The 17,000-nt window shown below is 54.2% G+C and overlaps 1 protein-coding gene across 1 annotated transcript; it reads right to left on the minus strand.

The window, feature by feature from the left end:
- Nucleotides 1-11,172: 11,172 nt before the first annotated feature.
- Nucleotides 11,173-16,848, minus strand: LOC112059845 (intelectin-like protein; the record flags this gene model as incomplete). The annotated part of the gene is made up of 5 exons (XM_065580029.1): nt 11,173-11,457; nt 13,346-13,449; nt 15,108-15,228; nt 16,061-16,219; nt 16,601-16,848. Coding segments are annotated over 5 exons (785 nt in total), but the record flags the coding sequence as incomplete, so codon positions are not given.
- Between the last annotated feature and the right edge of the window lie 152 nt (nt 16,849-17,000).

Raw genomic sequence — 17,000 nt, forward strand, 5'->3', positions numbered from 1 at the left:
GCCAATTTTACAGGTTTACCAATATTGTGGCTTTGGCAAGTGGTACAGGCGGCACAGTGGCGGGCTGCAAAGGAGCTGAAATGTGGGGCCCACCATCCTGCCTTAGTTACAGCAGAGACCATCCCCTCCTTTCCGACATGTGTAGCAGGGCGGCCAGCAACGAGTAGAGTGAAAAGGGGGCCACAAAGGCGCCAGTAGGCGAACGCCAAAGGGAATCAGGATGTAGAGAGCAACCCTGGGCAACCCAGGAGTCTTTTTCGGCTTCTGGGTCAGAGTCTTGGAGCAGGGTGAGGTTAGTGAGGGACGGCGGTGGTATAGAAACAGAAAGGGAACCTAGAAATGCATCTGGGGGAGGTTCTATGGCAGCAGCATGTTTAGCAGAGGCGTCAGCAAATGCATTACCCTTAGCAACATCAGTATCCACCATCGAGTGGCCAGGGCACTTAACAATAGCTAGGGCAGATGGAAGTAACACTGCATACAGGAGAGCAGCGATGTAGGGGCCATTTTGGATAGGGGTACCGGGGAGGTAAGGAAACCCCGAGCTTGCCAGAGGGTGCCAAAGTCATGTACAACCCCAAAAGCGTAGCGGGAGTCAGTGTAAATGGTGGCGGAGCGTCCCTCTGCCAAAAAGCAGGCACGGGTGTGGGCAACTAATTCAGCAACTTGCGCTGACGTTACCGAAAGTAAAGGCGCAGCTTCTAGAGTTTCAGAGAGTGACACTACAGCGTATCCTGCAAGGAGACAACCTTGGTTGTCTCGAAAACAGGAACCATCAGTAAACAAAACAAGGTCAGAGTTAGGGAGAGGGACATCAGAAATGTCAGAGCGCGGAATGGTGACAGCAGAAACAGTTGCAAGGCAGTGGTGGGGATCACCGTCATCAGACAAAGGAAGGAGAGTGGCAGGGTTTAACTCAGAACAACGCTTTATGGTGATATACAAAGCAGACAGCAGTAAAAGTTCATACCTGGAAGGCAGGCGGAGGAGAGGTGGCCTGTGTTACGTTGTAACAGCAGAGTTTCCACAGAGTGAGTGACCATGAGGGTAAGAGGAGAGTGGAGGACAAGGGATTCGGACATTTCAACTAGGCACACTGCGGCAGCCACAGCACGCAGGCAGGGGGGTAAGCCTTGGGCAACAGGGTCCAAAGTGGCAGAGAAATAAGCCACTGGGCGGTTTTTGCCTCCGTGCACCTGAGTGAGAACTCCAAGTCCACACCCAGAGTGTTCGTGGCAGAAAAAGATAAAAGGCTTAGAGTAGTCAGGCAGCATCTGGTGGGATAGAAGCCAGAATCATTCCTGGGTTAGGGACAACAGGAAAGGTGGGTATGACAATACGATTAATGGCTCGAAGGTCCTGAACAAATCGCCATGATTTGCCATCAGCTTTTCGAACTGGGAGGATAGGGGTGTTACAGGGACTGGAGCAGGGAACAATAATGCCTTGCTCCCGCAGGGCGGTCATGACCGGAGCAATGCCAGCCTCTGCCTCAGGGTTTAAAGGGTATTGAGACAGGCGAGGCAGAGGCTTGGAGGAGTCAACAGTAATGCAGACGGGGTCAGTATTTAGGTGGCCCACCTCAGAGGGATGGGTTGGCTACAGAGAGGATGAGACGTGCGAAATTAGGTGTTCAAGGGACGGGACCAGTGGGCAACAAGGGACCGGGGTGGAAAAGGGGGTTTCAGACAGCAGGGAGGCTACAGAATCACTCAGAGAGGACTGGGGGATTTGTAAATAGACCCCATCCGGGGAACAGTATATGGTGCAGCCAAGTTTACATAACAGATCCCGACCCAAAAGGTTTACCAGAGTGGAATCAGAGAGAAGGAAGGCATGATCTGCGGATAGGGGACCAACTTGGACCGGTAGAGGTTTTGAAAGGGGATAAGGGGTTGGGATTCCCAAAATGCCCACAGCGGACACAGTCTTTTCAGAACCGGGAACCACAGGCAGGTCAGTAGTACGAACTGCAGAGAGCGAAGCTCCCGTATCAACAAGGAAAGGGAGAGACAAATCATTGATAGTTAACACACACTCACCTGTGGGACTGAGAAGTAGTAAAGGAGCTAAAATTTCCTGAGATTCCCCGTCGTCCCGTCATTGCTGTGGGACAAAGTAAGGCTGGGGACTGACTGGCTGTGCCGGCAGGGGGCCTAGCTGGTTATTTACAGGGTTATCAGGTCGGCTCGGACATTCGTTCTTCCAATGTCCGCGCTGCTTACAGTAATTACAAACATCCCCATAACCCGAAAATCCAGTTCTTCTTCGAGTGCTTGCTCATATCCATTCCATTAGGGGGTGTGTGCGCGCCGCGTGCACGATCGTCGGAAGATTTTTACCCTAGCAACACCGGCGGGTCGGCTGTGGAGCCCCCTAGAGTGGCGCCTTCATGGCGCTGAATATATACCCCAGCCGACCCGGCGCCCCCTCAGTTCCTTCTTACCGCCCCTGACGGTCGTTGGAACTGTGGAGCGCTGCTTAGCTGTTCTCCACTTTCCCTAGCTTATCTTGTTGTATCATAGTTGTAGTTATAGTTATAGTCTTAGAGTTTGTTGTAAGTTAGTTAAGTAGTTTTAAAGTTGTTCTAAATAGTCCAGGGGATTAAGGGGGTCGTCTCCCCCCTTTCTCCCCCGGCCGCGGGGCCGGGCTCATGCCCAACGCTCCCGGCTTCAAGCTGTGCGCCTCCTGCGCTAAACCTATGCCCACGAGCGACCCGCACGAATCCTGTCTGAAGTGCCTGGGAGAGTCACACCAGACAGATAAGTGTAAAATCTGTAAGGCCTTTCGTCCGAGAACCAAGAAGGAGCGGGACTTTCGGCTCAGGCAACTTCTGATGGAGGCGGCTCTTAGCCCGGACGCTCCTTCCACGAGCAAGGCCCCGGCACCTAGCACCTCGGTGCGCAGTGCCCCGGCGGCACCGGCTGCGACGACCACGCGAGTGGCGTCAGACAAGCCTCCCCGGCACCGGACCTCGTCGGCACCGCAGACACAGCAAGTGCCTCGGCGCCGGTCCTTATCCCCAGGGCATAAAAAAGCCCATAAGACGGGGACATCAGTGCCGAAGACGCCAGCTCCCCCAGTGTCGGGGGTAGAGCCGCGTCCACCGGTGGAGCAACGAAAACAGGTGCCTCCGGCACCGTCGACTCCGGCGCCGAGGCCGTTGAGTCCCGTGCAAATAGCGTCTCCCCCCAGGCCGGCGGTGATACAGTGCCTCCCGTCGACTCCAGAGACCTTCGCGGCGGCGAGAGACTTAATAGCTCTCACGGAGCCGGCACCGCCTCAACCACCGGCACCGACTGCACCGTTGACTCGCCCGGTCCAGTCGAGGGGGAAACCTGCCTTGATGCGCCCGCCATCACAAGGGCTGGAACCTCGGCACCGGTCCAGGTCCCGAAGCAGGTCCCCACGCCGCTCGCAGTCCCGGCACCGAATATCGTCTCGGCACCGGTCGTACTCGCGGCCAAGATCTTCTTCGCGGCACCGCTCTTCGTCTCGGCACCGACATGATCGTCGGCACCGATCAACGTCGAGACGTAGTTCTCGGCACCGCTACGGTCGGCGCTCGACGTCGAGGGGTCGCTCCCGGCACCGGGCATACTCCAGGTCCTCGTCGAGGTCCAGATCCGACTCCCGGCACCGACGAGGTCATCGGCACCGGTCGCGGTCCCGGCACCGATCGCCGGCACCGCGTAGAGATAGATCATCTCCGGACCGGCACCGTGCGGCACCGCAGCCCACCGGGATGGTTTCATCTCTCTCGGCACCGCCATGGCCGTCTAGATCGGTGTCTCGCTCCTCGGAGGACCTGTCGAGATCGGCATACCCCCCTCAAGGGCACGCCGATGAACAAAATTTCGGCCACTGGCAAGAGATGGCAGAGGACCACTCTCATGGACCATCTCACTGGTCGTTTTGGACCCCGTGGGCATACCACCAAGAGCAAGGGGCTCCAATACCATCGACCTCTCGCTCGGGTCACTCGGTTAGAAGGGCCCCAGAATCCACCATCTCTCGGCCTCCGCCAGGAGGCATGGAGGCTTCGGTGTCCACGCCACCCGACACCAGGGACCCAAGTGCAGGTGATGCCCCGGCCCAAGAGCAAGGGGATCAGGACCCCCCCTTGGATCCGGTACCACCGGAGGCATCCTCTTCCTCCTCTCCGGACGAGGCAGTGGCGGGCACTTCATGTACGGGTCCCCCTCCGATAGATCTTCGGGCTCACCAGGATCTCCTGCGTAGGATGGCCCGTAATATGGACCTGCAGGCGGAGGAGATAGTGGAGGTGCACGACCCGATCGTGAACATCCTTGGAGCAGATGCCCCATCGAGGGTGGCGTTACCTCTGATCCGCACGATCCAATCGAATGCGGATACGATATGGCAAACTCCTGCCTCCATTCCACCCACAGCGAGAGGGGTGGAAAGAAAATACTTTGTCCCCTCTAAGGACTATGGGTACTTGTATACCCACCCCCAACCGTGCTCACTGGTGGTGGAATCAGTGAATGCACGAGAGCGCCACGGCCAGCAGGCTGCAGCGCCTAAATCAAAAGAGGCTAAGCGGCTCGACCTGTTTGGCCGTAAGGTTTACTCAGCCGGAGGGCTACAACTTAGAGCGGCGAACCAACAGGCACTACTGAGCCGCTACAATTTCAACTCCTGGAACTCTATGGGGAAGTTTAAGGAGTTGATTCCCCAAGAGTCCAGGGAAGAGTTTGGAGCCATGGTAGAGGAGGGCAAGAAGGTGGCTCGGACCTCCTTGCAGGCCTCCTTGGACATTGCAGACTCAGCGGCGAGGACCCTGGCTTCGGGCATCGCTATGCGCAGGATCTCCTGGCTTCAGGTTTCGGGTTTGCCTCCGGAGCTGCAGCAAACCCTACAAGATCTGCCTTTTGAGGGTCATGGATTGTTCTCGGATAAGACGGACTCTCGCCTGCAGAGCCTCAAGGACTCGAGAACAATCATGCGCTCCCTGGGGATGCATGTTGTGGGCCCCCAGCGCAGGCCATTTAGGCCGCAGCCTCAGCGCTTCTACCCCCCCCCGCCTCGTCAGAGACAGGACTCGGCCCGGAGGCGAGGGCGAGGTGGTAGAAGAAGGTGGACCGGCCCTCAACCCGGCCAGAACCAGGGGCCACCTCGACCACCTTCAGGCCCCAGGCAGAACTTTTGAAGGTGCGGTCGAGGACGGCGCCCCAGTCATGCCCCAGGATCCAGCCCCCTCCTTTCGGGATCGCCTCTCCCACTTCCACCGTGCTTGGTCCCTTATAACTTCGGACCGTTGGGTCCTCCGCACGGTGGAGAGGGGATACGCTATCCAGTTTTCTTCTATCCCCCCCTCCTCCCCCCCTTCCCCGTCCCTCTTCAGGGACCCTTCTCACGAGCAACTTCTTATACAGGAAGTTTCTACGCTCCTCGCTATGGGGGCCATAGAGGAGGTTCCAGTGGAATTAAGGGGCAGGGGATTCTATTCCCGTTATTTCCTCATTCCCAAGTCCAAAGGAGGTCTGCGACCCATCTTGGACTTGCGCGGACTCAACAAATTCGTAGTAAAGTTGAAGTTCCGCATGGTCTCTCTGGGGGCCATTATCCCTTCCCTCGATCCTGGAGACTGGTTTGCCGCCCTCGACATGAAAGACGCATACTTTCACATTGCTATTTTCCCGCCTCACAGACGCTTCCTCCGATTCGTGGTAAACAGGGTGCACTACCAATTTGCAGTCCTTCCCTTCGGACTATCTTCGGCCCCACGGGTCTTCACGAAATGTATGGCTGTCGTGGCAGCGTACCTTCGTCGGCAAGGGATACAGGTGTTCCCGTACCTAGACGACTGGCTGGTACGCGGTCGCACCAAGGAACAAGTTCGCGATCACGTCCACATAATAGTGCGCACATTCAACAAGTTGGGTATCCTACTCAACAAGGACAAATCCACTCTAGAACCTACCCAGAGAATAGAATTCATCGGTGCGGTTCTAGACTCCAGACGCGCACAAGCCATCCTGCCAGACAATCGCTTTTGCACCATCACGAGCCTCATACAGGGACTCAAGGCCTTCCCAACTACCACGGTGAGGTCGTGCCTTACCCTCCTGGGTCACATGGCTTCATGCACGTACGTAACCAGGCATGCCAGACTTCGGCTTCGCCCACTCCAGACCTGGGTGTCATCAATATACCGCCCACATCGGGACAGCCTGAATATGGTGGTCACAATCCCGAACTCGGTCCTGACCTCCCTCACATGGTGGCTAGATCACAATGTGGTTTGCGAGGGGATGCCGTTTCACGCCCCACAACCCTCTCTGCACCTGGTCACAGACGCTTCATCTCTGGGTTGGGGCGCCCATCTCAACGAGCACCATACCCAGGGCCTGTGGACTGCACCTCAGCTAGCCCTACACATCAATGTTCGGGAACTGATGGCGGTGCGCCTGGCGTGCCAGGCATTTCTCAATCTCCTACGTGGCCGCTGTGTGTTAGTTCTCACCGACAACACCACGGCCATGTTTTACATCAACAAGCAAGGAGGAGCACGTTCGTCAATTCTATGCCAAGAGGCCATTCGCCTGTGGGACTTCTGCATCGCCCACTCAATCCATCTCACGGCATCGTTCCTCCCTGGAGTCCAGAACACTTTAGCGGACCGACTCAGCAGGTCCTTTCAAACGCACGAGTGGTCTATCCGTCCGGACATCATACATTCCGTCTTCCAGAAGTGGGGGTTTCCCCAGATAGACCTGTTTGCATCTCGAGACAACAGGAAGTGCCACGTGTTCTGCTCCCTGCAAGGTCGAGCCCCAGGCTCCCTCTCGGATGCGTTTCTCCTTCCCTGGAAAGACCACCTGTTTTATGCCTTCCCTCCGTTTCCTCTGGTCCACAAGGTACTGCTCAAATTGCGCAGAGACCAGGCACAGGTGATTCTGATCGCTCCAGCGTGGCCGAGACAACATTGGTACACCACGCTGCTGGAACTCTCGGTTCAGACACCGATCCCGCTTCCGTTGTATCCGGATCTCATCACGCAGAACCACGGCCGGCTGCGTCACCCCGACCTGCAATCACTCCACCTCACGGCGTGGCTGCTCCATGGTTCACCCAGGCAGAGCAACAGTGTTCACACTCTGTCCAACAGATTCTGCTGAGCAGTAGGAAGCCTTCAACACGGACCACATACTTGGCCAAGTGGAAGCGGTTCTCCTGTTGGTGCGAGCAACGAGCCACGTCCCCATTGCACGCACCTATTCCTCTTATTTTGGAATATCTCCTCTCCCTAAAACAGCAAGGGTTGGCGATATCTTCAATTAGAGTTCACCTGGCCGCTATATCGGCCTTCCATCCAGGGGAACTCGCGTCCTCGGTATTCTCTAACCCGATGGTCGTTAGATTCCTCAAGGGCTTAGACCGGATGTACCCACAACAACGTCAGCCCGTTCCGACGTGGGACCTCAACCTGGTTCTCTCCAAGCTCACAGGTCCTCCATTCGAGCCACTGGCCACCTGTTCACTTCTGTACCTGTCCTGGAAGACAGCCTTCCTCGTAGCCATCACCTCAGCAAGGCGCGTTTCTGAACTCAGGGCGCTTACATCCGAGCCCCCTTACACAGTTTTCCACAAGGATAAAGTGCAGCTTCGTCCACATCCTGCCTTTCTCCCTAAAGTGGTTTCTCCATTTCATATCAACCAGGATATATTTCTCCCGGTTTTTCACCCTAAACCACATGCTACTCGCCAGGATCAACGTTTGCATTCCCTGGACGTGCGAAGGGCCCTGGCCTTCTATATTGACCGCACAAAGCACTTTAGAAAGACGACGCAACTCTTCGTTGCAGTGGCCGACCGAATGAAAGGCTCACCGGTCTCCTCACAACGCCTATCCTCCTGGATTACGTCTTGCATCCGGACTTGCTACGACCTGGCAGGTGTCTCAGTACCACACCTCACCGCTCACTCCACGAGGGCCCAAGCTTCCTCGACGGCTTTCCTGGCGCAAGTTCCGATCCAGGACATTTGTAGAGCTGCGGTTTGGTCGTCAGTCCACACGTTTACAGAACACTATGCACTAGTGCAGCAGTCCAGGGACGATGCTGCCTTCGGATCAGCAGTTTTGCACACAGCAATGTCTCACTCCGACCCCACCACCTAAGTTGGGCTTGGGAGTCACCTAATGGAATGGATATGAGCAAGCACTCGAAGAAGAAAAGACGGTTACTCACCGTTGTAACTGTTGTTCTTCGAGATGTGTTGCTCATATCCATTCCAAACCCGCCCTCCGTCCCCACTGTCGGAGTAGCCGGCAAGAAGGAACTGAGGGGGCGCCGGGTCGGCTGGGGTATATATTCAGCGCCATGAAGGCGCCACTCTAGGGGGCTCCACAGCCGACCCGCCGGTGTTGCTAGGGTAAAAATCTTCCGACGATCGTGCACGCGGCGCGCACACACCCCCTAATGGAATGGATATGAGCAACACATCTCGAAGAACAACAGTTACAACGGTGAGTAACCGTCTTTTCCTCGGCCCCTCCCTCGACCACGTCCCCGTCCCTGGTATTTTCCCCGTCCCCGGTACTGTTTGCCCTGCCCTGAATAATGCTGTATTTGCAGGGCCATTAACTGTTGAGATGATTGTTCCTCCTTTCCTATCAGAGTGTTGGCAGTGCTCTGCCACTGTTTGCAATTTGTCCATGGTTTCGGTCTCCCACCCAACACTTATTTGCTTTAGCATATTGCCAACAGCAGGTAGGAGGCCATTAACAAACGCATTAGCCAGGGCGCCCTGTCCATTTTTATCCGGTTGCTGTATACCAGAATGTTGCAGAAAAATGTCAGTTAGCCGGGTGCGACAGTCGCCCGGGTTTTCTCCCTGTCGTTGCTTAGAGCCGTTTATGGCCGTCCAGTTGGTTTTAGGACTCCATACCCGAGGGATGGCTTCAAATAGATTTTTAACTCGCTCCTTACACTTTTTCCAGTATTCAGCATTAGGACCGGTGTCTGGTAAAGTAGAGTGGTCAGCAGCGAGCCAATCTGCTGCTGTGAGCCATTTTTCATGCTCACTAGGGACTGCTACAAGTAGCTTGCACAGCTGCAGGAGGTCTGTCTCAGAGGGTTCACAGGCATCACATACTAACAAAAATTCCTCTGCGAATTTGGTAGGATTTTCCCGGGGCTTTGGAAAGCCTTTTACAACGGAAAGGAGCTCTGTACGAGTCCAGCTCCAAGTGGGACCCCCGTCTTGGCCCCCAGTATGCAGGATTCGGAGGGGAGCCTGGATATTTTTAAGGCCCAAGCGCGAGCTTTTACGGGGCGGAGCGGAACCAGAGGAATGGGCCTGGGCCGTATCGGACGGTCCGGACGGGTCTGAACTGGAGACCTCTGGAAGTTGTTCCTGAGCTGGGGAAGCTGGTGACTGTCTATTGATCCAACGCAAGGCTGCCAAGCCGATTAATGCGTCTTCCTCATCATCATCCCCAGAATCTAATAAGGGGTTTTCTTCGTCCTCTTTCACAATGAGATGGGAGCATGAAGGCGGTTGGGATCGATCTGAGTCTGCTCGAAGAACGGGGTAAAGGGAAGCATTCGGTCTAGTGGTGGGATAGGAAGCTTCCAATAAAGCTTTTAACTTATCATTTGAATCTTTGAGAGAGGCGAGTTTTGATTCTGTTCACCTACGATTTGCCTCTTCCCACCACTGCATGAAACAATCAACCTCTCCTCTGGCCAATTTAGTTTTAGATTGGCTGAGTTTGTCTTTTAAGACGTCCACTCGGTCCTTGTCCCAAGATCCTAACAGTGGCCACTGAGTTTTGGGATCTCCCTGAGTTAGCCTAGACCATTTTTCCAGAAATTTACAGAAGTCCGGACCCTTCCTAAAATACATAAAATGAGCCGGCGTTCCTTTAGGGAACTGTCCCAACTTAGACGTCTGGTTACCCATACAGGAGGACTTTACACACACCAATCACACAAGAAGGAAATTCGGGTTCGTCAGAGCGATGCCCGGTGCAACACACAAAAGGAGCCCACAGGCTACTGCCTCAATCGCCCTTGCTTTCACACCAAGGGTTTTACCCAAGGTGCGGTGCAGCTGCGATTGTGCAGATTTCACTCACTCAGACCGCAGGGACAGGAACCCCTTGGTCGGCCGATCCCCCAACGGAGACGGCACCCAGACTCAAACACTCCACAGGAGGACAGATAGACACAGAGACAGGACAGTCCTCAGTCCGGACAAAACACAGAAATAATTACCTGACAAGATTCCTGATGTCAGATCCTGGGATCCCTACCAGAACAGAGTGGGAACCAACAGGTTCGATGGCGTAGACGTCACTGTGGTCATGCGCCCTTCCGTTCAGGAGGAGGATCGCTCGGGCCAAGTGCCCAGGTGCCGGCTGCCACGGTCATCCTACAAAAACGGTCAGGAATCACACGGCCCCAGTGAAGACGGTTGCCATCTCGGTGGAACCTCCAAATTGTCAAAGTTAGAATCAGGACTCACAATTTGTCAAGACCATTCTGTTTATTAGCACAGCGCTCTGCTAATACATTCAGATAAGGTGAGCCCCCCTTCCAAGACCCACACTACCTTAGTTTATACAGGTAAAAAGGGTGCGAACTTAACAAGAGGACAAAGAAAGCAGAACTGACAAGTTTACCTGAGGCTAGACATACATATTCAATTACAGATCTCCGGCTAATGTTCCACCATTAGCTTAAGTGGACTCATTGTTTATGTCTTAATGTTCCTGTTCCTGACACCTGTATTTCAGCATTCCTTATTTCTGCTTAAAGGTACATACAGCATTTCTTTAATCCATTCTACTTTTACAATATAATTCATTCTACTTTCAAAAAAGCTAATTCCCTGGATGACCAGCAGGCGCCGTGGAGGTGAGCATCGTACCGCCACAGGGTCCTCAAGGAGACATGAAGAGGTCAGAGGTGCAGTTAACTCAGGAGCTGTGACAACTTCATCACCTCCTGGGCCTTATTCCCCGCGTCTGTAACATAGGAAAAAGTGCGCTGCCCTCCTTGGCAAAGTGCTTTCAGATCTAGGGACCCAGAGCGCTAGCTAAGGGCCAGGTGTTCGTAATGAAAGCAATCCCTGATCCTGACTGGTGCTGAGAACGTCTCAGCCCTCTCTGGGTTGCAAGGAGAGTAATTCACACTGAGACCCCAGCGCACTTCACTTTTTTTTATTTGCATCACAGATGTCTACAGCTGAGACCACAATACTCCTCCCAGGGAGCAGCTCCCGCTGGAGCGAAGCAGCATCCTTCCCTGGGTCACGCCAGCCTTTCTGGACTCAGCGGTAGAACAGCAGCACTGCGGATTCAATCATCTCCTTGGATACGCTCCAGTGTTGATGGGTTCCATAGCCATCCCAGGCAAAGGCAGGAAAATCGCTGCACTGAAGCGGGTTCCCTTCTGGGAAGAACCCTCCTCCACCCAGGCAGTGCTGAGGATAGAACAGAGGAATTGCCAGATGGGAGCAGAGCAGGGGCCCATATAGCCGCTCTCCTGTTTCCAGGCCAGTGCCAGCTGCTTCAGAGGAAAGTGCAAGAAACCGTGCAATAGCCACTTGGTGAATAATTTGCCCACAGAGAAAGTTACCTCCTGACCCCCCACAGTCAGAAGTCAGCTAATGCCCTGAAGCATGAGGGTTTAAATCCCTTCCTAACTCTTGGGACCAGAGCCTCCACTGCCCTGACTTACTCCAGTGCAATGGGCCCCCAGATGCCAGCGTTTGCCACTCCCTTTGCACTGGTGTGAACGTCTGTACAAGGGGCGGGGCCAGTTTAGGCCATTGGGTTTTGTTGTAGTTATTTATTATTTACATTGCAGTACCGCTTCGGAGCCCCAGTCCTGGGCAGGCCCTCTGGTGCTAGGTGCTGTACAGACACAGAACATAAATACGGCCCATGCCCTAAGGTGCTCACAATTTATCCCTTACCATAGGAGTTTCGGGGAGGCCTGCACTGGAAAGGTTGGCAGGGCCCAGAAAGCCTGATGCAGGAATCCCTGCGGGAGCTTCTCTGGCATGTGCTATGCAGGTTGTCACACTACAAGATCCATCATACTGGCCCTTCTGGCCTTTGAATCTGTGGATCTGTGAAGGCACCAGAGAAGGGGCTGCTGGGGAAGGGGCTGCATTGGTGTGTATCACACCCTAGAACAGAAATCAAGTCTTGAGCTGTGGAGGCAGCATGGCCTAGTGGATACAGCACTAGACTGGGACTCAGGTGATCTGGGTTTTATTCCTGGCTCTGCCTCTCTGTGCCTCAGTTTCCCCTTCTGTAAAATGGGGGTGATGATACTGATCTCCTTTGTACAGCACTTTAAGATTTGATAAAAAACACCATACCAGTACTAGGGATTATTATTACAAATGCTACAGCTAGGGCCTTACCAAATTCATGGTTCATTATGGTCAATTTCATGGTCATAGTATTTTAAAAATCGTAAATTTCATAATTTCAGGTTCTTAAATCTGAAATTTCACGGTGTTGTAATTGTAGGGGTCCTGACCCAAAAAGGAGTTAGGAGCGGGTCACAAGGTTATTGTAGGGGGGCGTTGCGGAACTTCTACCCTTACTTCTGCGCTGCTGCTGGTGGGGCGCTGCCTTCAGAGCTGGGCTCCCGGCCAATATCCGCTGCCTTCCAGCTTCCCAGCTCTGAAGTCAGCACAGACTTAAGGGTGGCAATACCAGGACCCCCATAAAATAACCTTGTGAACTCCTGCAATTCGCTTTTTGGGTCTGGACCCCCAATTTGAGAAATGCTGGTCTCCCCCAGGAACTCTGCATAGTATAGGGCAAAAGCACACAAAAGACCAGATTTCACAGCGGGAAACCAGATTTCACAGTCCATCATGCATTTTTCATGGCTATGAATTTGGTAGGGCCATAGCTACAACTCAGAGCCCCATGGACCTCTCTGGGTCAGGAGCAGACCCTGAGTAGGTTTGATTCACTCTCGGCTCCCCGTGGCAGATGCTTTGGCTGCAGGACCCCTGGTGGCAGAAATTACACCTTGAAAGACTTCCCAGTGGTGCTAAGTGCCCACAGCAGCTTCTGACAACAGAGCACCTGTGAGCTGTTCCCTCCCAGCAAGTCTCCCCAAAGAAGAGATTTAACATCCACCCCCTTGGCCTGTCCTGGGCCTCCATGTGTACAGCTGTCCCTGCTGGCACAGGGAGCACAAACTGAACCTACCCTGCGCCAGTGCCGAGCTAAAAGCAGTTCTTGTGCATCCGGCCAGCTCTGACAGTGACACTAGACAGCCCCAAGGCTGATCAGCACTGGCCTTTGCTCCACAGCTAACCCCCACTCTGACCAGATACTCACATGCTCGGTGTTACAGCCAGTGACTTTCACCCCAGCACACAGAGCCATGGCCGCCTTCTCAGTATTAAACACGCGGAACTGGATGTAGCCGGGGACGAATTCATCTGGTGACAGAAAAGGGCAGGTCAGGACCACTGTTTGCCATGGAGAGGCAGAGAGAAGGAACAGTGGTCCAATCTCAGCTGCTCCTTCAGTAAGTCCCTGTGTGTGAACTGGGAATGATGGGGGACTAAGGATCAGGAACCCCGCCCCAGAGATGATCAGGAATTACCAGTCTCAGCCGGGCTGTTCACAGCTCTGTCACTTGCAGGGCATCTTTAAATTCCTAAGAGCTGATTTGTGTGCAGTTGTCATGTAGCATGTTAAAGTGGGGAACACACACCGTGCTCTCTCCTGGGGATTTTCCATTTGCTCTCTCTTAGTTCATCGTTTTCCCTTTCTCTAAATCAGTGATACGCAGTCTGCAGCTTGCCAGCGCAAGTGGCTCTTCAATGTGTCTCCTGCGGCTCTTTATAGCACATGATATTGAAACACTGTTTGATTTAATTATTAACCAATCTAAGTTATTAACCAATCAGGATGCTTTTACTATGTTATTAACCAGATAAGTTATCAACTGGCAATAGGTTATTAACTTATTTCCTGTGAGAATAATATATAAATATTTTGCCTGTCATACTGTTTAAATATGAGTAGTACTATAGCAAATGAAACAATTAATTCACACCCCTGTGGCTCTTGTGGGTAATGTTGATCACTAATTTGACTCCTGAACCTCTGAGGTCTGAGTATCACAGCTCTAAACAAAGATTATCCAGACTGGAACAGGCCCAGGGCTTAAATTCAGAGGGAGCTGTCTAGAGCAGAGCTCTGGTGAATATTTTCACACACCTCTGGAGCTCTTACACCATGTTGGGGGTGGGCACATGGGGGGGGCCTCTGGGAAATACTCCTGGAGGAATTCTGTGGCACTGCTCAATGCAGAATTTTACAGAAATTAATGTTTTTTGTGCAGAATTTCCTTCCCCCCACAGAAATGGGCTGCAGTGCTGCTGGCCACCAGTAGGGGCTGCTGGACCCAGCCTAGCCCAGCTCACACATAGAAGACACTGCCGGGGGCAGGGAGACAGCTAGAGGGTTCCCAGCAGCGAAGGGAAGGAGGCAGCACGCAGCAAACTCTGTGCAAGCCCTGCCCGGGCCCCAGCATTAGGCTCTGTCTCCCTTTGGATCCCTGGGCTCTGAGGAGGAGGAGGAGGAGGAGGGGGTGGGTGGGTACCTGGGCTGGGGGGGGCGCTGCAGCTGGGCTCTGTGGGGAAGGGGTGTGGGTATCTGGGCAAAGGGGGCCATGGCTGGGCTCTGTGGGGAGAAGGGGGTTTGGGTATATTGTCTGTGGGGGGGCTGCGGCTGTGCTCTGGGAGGAAGGGGGTGTGACTGTCTGTCCCCCCCGTTGGGCTCTGGAAGAGAGGAGGTAGAGAAGCAGGATCTGGGTTGTCATAGGGGTTTCTTTAACTCTCTACTCCCGGGGGAAAATATTTGTGTTTCTGTATTGTTACAGACAGACTTGCTGACAGGTATTTTGAAATAAATTACCAAAATAATTGAAACTGGCGTGACAAGTAACATTTGCAGAATTTTAAAATATTGTGTGCAGAATTTTTAATGTTTTGGCACAGAATTCCCCCAGGAGTGAGAATTTAAGCCCTGGGCCGGGCTGATCTGTGCAGCTGGAGAGGCAGAACCCGCATGCTCACTGCAGACTTACTTCGGCCGTTTGGAGAGTAATAGTTGGCGGTTTGCTGGGCATCGCCATAGTCGTAGATGACGGGCACGGCGGGGCCATTGTCAGTCTTGCAGACGCCGGTGCCGTATTTCACTGGGTATTTCTGGGAGACACAAACACAGTGAGAATCCAGTGTTAGTTTCTGTCCCAGTGGCAGGGCAGCTCCAGCACAGACAAGTCAGCTTCAGTGACACATGCTCGCTGGGTGATTTGTTCAGTCAGTGCCGCCTCCCACACAGGCCAGCCCTAGGGCACAGCAGTGACCGCAGCAGTGGGCAGGGAAATCTGGCATGTCAAAGTGCCATTTGGGGTGGATTTATCTCAGCCTCTTTGGGACAGGGACTGTTGTTCTGTTCTGGGTCCGTACAGCACCTAGCACCATGGGGCCCTTGTCTGTGGTGGGGGAGTCTCCTAGGGGCTAGCACAATGCAGGCAGTAAATGATAATAGGGGAGAATCAGCATGTGTCCAGCACCATTGCCCACCACCCTGGCACTGAGGAAATACCCCTGGTAGGACGCCTGAACCCCAAAGCCGGGCTCAAGGGTGAGTAGAGGGCCTGGTCTAGCACCAAATCACCTGTGTCCAATGGCCCCCATCTCCAGGGTGTGAGGTGGGGTCAGTCTCCGTGGCCCATTCAGCCTCTCTGCTGAGTCTGTCAGCAGGTCAGAGACAAGAGATGTGGCTGGTTTGGGACATGAACACCAGCAGTTGCCTGAGACCAGCCAACTCATCTCACACCAAGGTCACAGTCAGATTCCAACAGGCTGTGTCTAGGGGAAGGCTCCTTATCCCATTATCGGCCCCCCAGCATGGAGCACTTTTAGAGTGTTGAGAATTTGTTCACCCCAGCTCCTCCATCTACACTGGGGCCAGCAGAGCCACCCGGACCCTCCTGCACACACCCCTCCAAAGCCCCCAGCCCAGTGCCATCACCTGGTAGAGTTTGAGGAGGTTCCCCCCCTCCGAGGACAGGAAGCTGGTCTCGGTGTGGTACCTCAGGATGGACTTGTTCTTCCATTCCTTCAGAGGCGTCTTGTTAGTTACGTGCCACACAGACAGGTCCTGGGCTTGGAGATCGTAATAACCAGGGTTCTGAAAAGCAAGGACCCAGATGAAACTTCTTAACCACATCCCAGGTACTTACATCACCGGGCATCTGGGCACATCACCAGCTGTGGTATATTTATTGTAACACCCGCCCCGCGAGGCAGAGAAGCACCTTCCCCATTGTACGGGGGAGAACAGAGGCACAGAGACTAGGTGACTTGCCCTAGGTCACACTGGGGGCCTGTGGCAGGGCACGGAATGGAAGCCAGGGCTGCCTAGCCCTACACCACTGCCTTGACCACTGGACCATCCCCCCATATAACCCCCATGCCCATGTCTCCCACCTGCCCATGTGCATTCAACCACATTCTAACGCACCCTCTCTCCCCAGCAAGTAGCTGTTGGCCATGGAGAAGGGGACCCCACCTTGTAGTCATCGCTGGTGGAGCCCACTGCGGAGCCGAAGGTGTTGTAATTGGCCCAGTTGCCGTCTCCCTCTGGGTAGTTGACGTCGCTCCCCTGCTGGCTGGACCAGCGATCGCCATTGGTGCACTTGCCGTAGGCGTTGTTCTCGTGCACGCTGGCCACCAGGGTCCAGCCGCCCCCCTTAGTGGTCATGTCGCAGAAGGTCTGGTAGGTCTCGCCGTTCTCGGTGCGCAGGGTGTAAATCCCATCTGCAGGGGACGGGGTGGGAAGTGGGGAGCACTGAGCTGGTCAGCCAGGGCCGGGGAAAGGGGCAGGGCCCTCTCGGAGCCAGCCGTTAAATGGGCAACGCCCAGGTGAGGAGCTTCTAGTGCCCTGCAGCAGGGCCCACACCCGGAGTCAC

Source organism: Chrysemys picta, unplaced genomic scaffold (genome assembly GCF_011386835.1).
Source record: "Chrysemys picta bellii isolate R12L10 unplaced genomic scaffold, ASM1138683v2 scaf1353, whole genome shotgun sequence".
NCBI classification, from domain to species: Eukaryota; Metazoa; Chordata; order Testudines; family Emydidae; genus Chrysemys; species Chrysemys picta.